This window comes from Apis dorsata, unplaced genomic scaffold, assembly GCF_000469605.1.
Source record: "Apis dorsata unplaced genomic scaffold, Apis dorsata 1.3 scaffold_94, whole genome shotgun sequence".
NCBI classification, from domain to species: Eukaryota; Metazoa; Arthropoda; class Insecta; order Hymenoptera; family Apidae; genus Apis; species Apis dorsata.
In genome coordinates, this window is record NW_006263392.1 from 66,108 (window position 1) to 71,630 (window position 5,523).

At 18.6% G+C, this 5,523-nt stretch overlaps 1 protein-coding gene across 2 annotated transcripts; it reads left to right on the forward strand.

Moving 5' to 3' along the window:
• The first annotated feature begins 1,127 nt into the window (after positions 1–1,127).
• On the forward strand, positions 1,128–5,064 carry LOC102681848 (cyclic AMP-dependent transcription factor ATF-6 alpha). Of its 2 annotated transcripts, XM_006611868.2 has the most exons (8): positions 1,128–1,381; positions 2,132–2,302; positions 2,404–2,558; positions 2,638–2,851; positions 2,954–3,528; positions 3,603–3,754; positions 3,952–4,547; positions 4,616–5,064. In XM_006611868.2, the coding sequence occupies exons 1-8, from the start codon at positions 1,315–1,317 to the stop codon at positions 5,038–5,040; spliced, it is 2,355 nt and encodes a 784-aa protein (XP_006611931.1). In that variant the 5' UTR covers positions 1,128–1,314; the 3' UTR covers positions 5,041–5,064. The 2 variants fall into 2 exon arrangements, with proteins under 2 accessions (XP_006611931.1, XP_006611932.1); XM_006611869.2 differs by lacking the exon at positions 2,638–2,851 and having other exon boundaries at positions 3,103–3,528.
• The last annotated feature ends 459 nt before the right edge of the window (positions 5,065–5,523 follow it).

A 5,523-nucleotide genomic window follows, 5' to 3' on the forward strand; every position in this document is an offset into this window, starting at 1 on the left:
ACAAAAAATGAAAATGCAATATGTACAAAACTTTCGAATTACAACGATCCAATTAAATTATCAAATTTAAACTACATTAAGATTAAAATTATCAATACAAATTATCATCTATAGATCTATAAAAAATAATTTATCCACGAAAATATCGTTTTATATATAATATAAAAATAATTATATTTTTTAGATTAAATTAAAATAAGAAATGTAATAAATTAATTAGTTATCTGTAATATTAACTAGAGATCACCATGAATTTAAAAATATAAAAAGATAGATAACTAATATAGAGTAGAGAAAAAACCATAGAATATAAGCACATTGATATGCACATTGATAGTAAATTATCAATAATAATATTACATGATTCTATTACTCATTAACTTATTATTATTTAATTAGTCACTTTTTCTTTAAGATATGTACGCAACAATAAATTATAACTTTTATAGTTATAATTAAATATAATTTTTTAACATGAAAATTAAATTTTATATATTATTAAATATTATTTATTTATATTTTAATTATATTATTAGATATAATAAATTATATCGTTTGTTATATTATGATATAAAAGTCATATTTTTATTATACTAAATATGTAATTGAATCTTATAAATCACAATTTTCTGTCAGATAAAAACATTCTTTAAGACAATGAAAAGTTCTTTTATTGGTAGTTTTAAATAACAGATTTATTTTTTCTTAAATTTTTAAACAAAAAAATTTTCAAATCAAATAATTTTCTTACATTTTGAAGAATTGATATATTTATTAATAATTATTATAAGTAATTTTTATTTAATAATATTATTTCTTATCTTATTATGATTAACATAAAAAATAATATTTTGTGAATGATTTTTCATTAAAATTTGGTATCAAAAATATTAAATAAATTCTCAATTAATTCTCAATTTAAATAACTATATTCATGATATCGAGATAGATACATAATAAAATAAAATTCTTTATAATTTCAATGATAATGATGTCATCTTAATAAATGTCATTAAATTTTAAATAGCGATGTTAGTAATTTTCATATATAAACATATTACAATCTGAATTGTATTGATGTATGTCATTATTGTTATCATTGTATTAAAAGCAATATTATCATTTTTATATCGAAGTTGGTTTTAGTTGCTTTAGTAATCGATTATTTATTATAATTATATATTGTATACTATTTATATAATTCGATGCCGGCAAAAACAATTTCATTGTTTAAGATAAAAAGTTTTAATGTTTAATTAATAATAGATTTATAGGTTATTAATATTTTTGTTTAAATAAAGAAAGTTATAAACAATGTTGATAAATCAGAATAGCACGGAATCTGAGATTCAACAAACATTTTCAGATTTTGAGGTTATGGGTACGTAATACTATTTTAAAATATTAATGTTTATATATATAAATTTAATATTTACTGTGTATAAATATAATATTTCTATTATTAATATATAATATAATATCGCAATATAGCAATAATAAATATTTCAAATCTAATATAAATCTAATATAGAATATACATATATATTAATAATTACATATATTTTGATAAATTTTAATTAATAAACTTTTTATTTATAAAAATTTTAATAACAAAAGAATATAATAATTATATATATTATATTATATTGTATGTTATATTATGATATATATTGTAATATTATATAAGATAAATACAAAAATTATATATATATTATATAATTTTTATTAATTATTAAATTATTTTTATTGAATAATAAATTTATTAAAACTCATTTCATTTGCAAATAAAATTATTTTTATGTAATTAAGTGTAATATGTAATTTAAGTAAAATATATTTTTTTTATTTATTATTACAATGTTTATATTTGAAAAAGAAATTTTATGTATTTTTAGATTAAATAATTTATTTTTATTATTATAAATTATTATTTAATTAAAAAAATTTGACTTATTCAAAAATAATTATATATTTATATATTTAAAAAAATTAATATTTATAATAATAATAATATAAAATTTATTATATTGAATTTATTTTTTTTAATCATTTTTTTTATCTAAATATTATAGTTTATATATTATTGGATATTTTTACATTTTATTATTTTTTATGATTGTATTTTTTTCAGATGATTTATTTCAAACTTTAAGTTCTGAATTAGGTATTCCTGTATTATTTGATGATGAAATATCTCAAAAAATAGATAATAATGTTGATAATCAAATTATAAAAGATACATATATAGGAGAATCATCAAATAATTTTGAAGAATCAAATATTATTTCACAACAAAATTTAGGTAAATCTTTTTTTTTATTACATTGATTTTTATTTATTAACTATAAATTCATAAACTATTTTTATTTATATAGTTATAATTTAACTATAAATTAATTATAGATTTACATGTAGCTAATGATGTAAAAATGGAAATTAAATTAGAATCTGCAAATTCTTATGGACAATCTTTATCTCCTATACCAAATCAATATAAATTTAATAGATTAGAATCTCAAGTTGAAAGAAATTCTACTGCTTCTCTTTGTGATTTTAAGGTATAATAAAAATACCTTTATTTAAATGAATTGAAATAATTTATAATATTTATGTATTATATCTGTTAATTTGTTGTAGACAATTTTAGAAACACCACCCATTTCTCCTCCACAAAATATATCCCCACCTATATCACCACAATCAATTTCAAATGTAACTATTGCAAATCAAATAAAACTTATGCCTCTTAAATCACAAGATACAAAAGAAACAAAATTTATTCTTTCTGAAAAAAATTTTGCTAAACGTGTTTGGATTCAACCAAAAAATAATATTCAACTTATCACTGATGGTAAAACTTTCCTTTAAAAAAATTTTTTAATTAATTTTATTTTTGTTAATGTTTATTTTTCTAAATCACATGTTATTCTTTTATATACTTCATATTTTCCAGCACAGCCTCAAAATGCTATATTTTTTAATACACAAAATTTTGTTGCACTCACTCAAAAAATTAAACAAAATTATATATCATATCCTTATATGGCACATACAACTAATACAAATAATAAACGAACTTCAGTACAATTTCCATCAATACAGATAAAAACGGAAACAAAGAAAATTCAATTACCACAAGAAAATCATGTAAAAATTATGGATAGTGCAAATAACATATATACATCAGAAACAAATCAAGATGTAAATATGATTGATACACCTTTGGTTCTTAACAATGAAGAAATTGGACATTCTTCTATAATTATAAAAAAAGATTCAGCTGTGTCTAGACCAGTAGTAATTAAAACAGAAAATTCAAATTATACTCCAATTGTTATAAAAAATGAAATACAAGATGTTAATTTTACTGGACGACAGGAATGTGAAATAAAAGCATTGAAAAGACAGCAAAGAATGATAAAAAATAGAGAATCAGCTTGTCTATCACGAAAAAAAAAGAAAGAATATGTCTCTTCATTAGAAAAACGAATTCATGAGTTACAACAAGAAAATAAACAATTAAAAATGGTAAAAATTGCATATTGAAAATTATATTTAATAAAATTATATTTAATTTTGTAAAAAATTATATTTATTATTAGGAAAATACAAGTTTAAAACAAAAACTTTCATCATTGGAACATACAAATACTAATAATAAACTTAAAAATCTAAATCTCAATGCTAATAAAAAGAATGTTGCTATTCTCTTAGGAATGATTTTTATGGTATCTTTAAATGTTAATGGTTTTAAGTAAGTTTATAATAAACTTCTTATATAATTTGTATAATTATCTTCTTATATAATTTATATAATTATCTTCTTATATAATTTATATAATTTATTTATCAAAATATTATTAAGAATTATGTTATGGATAATTAATTAATGGATAATATGAAAAAATTAGTTTAAGAAAAAAAATATATATAGTAAAAATTATTTTTTAGAGATATATTTTTACAAAGTAATCAGTTGGATATATTACCTACTGACATTCCAATCAGCACACATTATGCAAAACATGGAAGAACATTACTTTGGTCATCTAAAGATCAAACTCGACAAGAAGATGAAGATAATTTTCGTAAAAATATATCAATTCCACAACCGATGTGTCTGATGCATATTAATCAAAGTGAATCAATTCGTTTAGATTATGAACTGAGACGATGGATTGGTGGAAAATCTTATCAATATAATTGGACTACATTAAAAAAAGCAATGTTAAATACAAAATTTATAGGAAAGTTTTTATCATCTTCTCATACAATGAAAACTAAAATTAAACAGAAACATAACATATCAGAAGAAAATAAACATGAAATACTTCAAAAGATAACTGACTCATCAATATTAAATGCAGTAGAAATATTTTCTCCAATAATAAAAGAACATGCTTCTTTATTCGAAGCTTTAGGAAGGAGAGATGATACCTTTTATGTAGTTTGGTTTGGTGGAGAACATTTGCTTTTGCCAGCTTCAAGTAAAAATAGTACAGGCAGACCGAGAATGTCATTAATTCTTCCTACACTTTCTATGAATGGTAATAATTTTTTATTTAGACTATATGTATTATGAAATTGAAAAAAATTCATTCAATATTTCTTTTAGAAACATTTTCAACGCCTGCAAAACATATAACTATGATGCAAATTGATTGTGAAGTTACTAATACCCAATTATTACATTTACAACAATCAATCATACCTGATCATTTAAAAAATATTAATAAAACTGAAAATCATACACATCAATCAGATGATGAATCAGATGCAGTAACAGCAAATGTAATTAAAAATTACAAACCATATTTTATCAAAGAAAGTAATCACAAAATGTTTCATAAAAAAAATTTAAAAGATATATATGTTAATAAAGATAGTAAAAATTATAATAAGTCAATTGCTTATATCTTAAAGCAGAAATTTATTTCTGAATTCGATTTAGAAGAAGTAAAAACTGAATTGCTCAAAGATCTAAAAAAAACAGATTCTAGTACAAAATTTATGCCTTCGAAAAAAAATGAAAGTGAATAATAGTTATAGTATTTAAAAAAGAAATTTGTATTTTTAACAATAAAAAATATATACATATATAATATTACATAGATACTAAAATAGTAAATATACATAATCTTAAAACTTAAAGAGAATTCATATATTTTATGTATTTCTTATATTTTATATTTTAAGAATCATATATAGGATATTTTTGAAAATATGAGAAATTATTAAGGGTCGATTTTACATCAAAATGATTATAAAAGTTGATATAAAATTGAAATTGTTGATATGAAGTTATTTTTCAAGTTATAAATGATTTAATTTTAATTATTGGCAATATCATATCATAGTATCACATCTAGTCAATCTTTTAATCAATCTTTTAATCAAGATAAATATCTTCATTTTAAATGCAAAATAAAATAATATTAAAAAAATTTTTATTTATAAAAATATATTTATCTCTATACAATATACTACTAATATATTATATACTTATTTATTATATATATATTA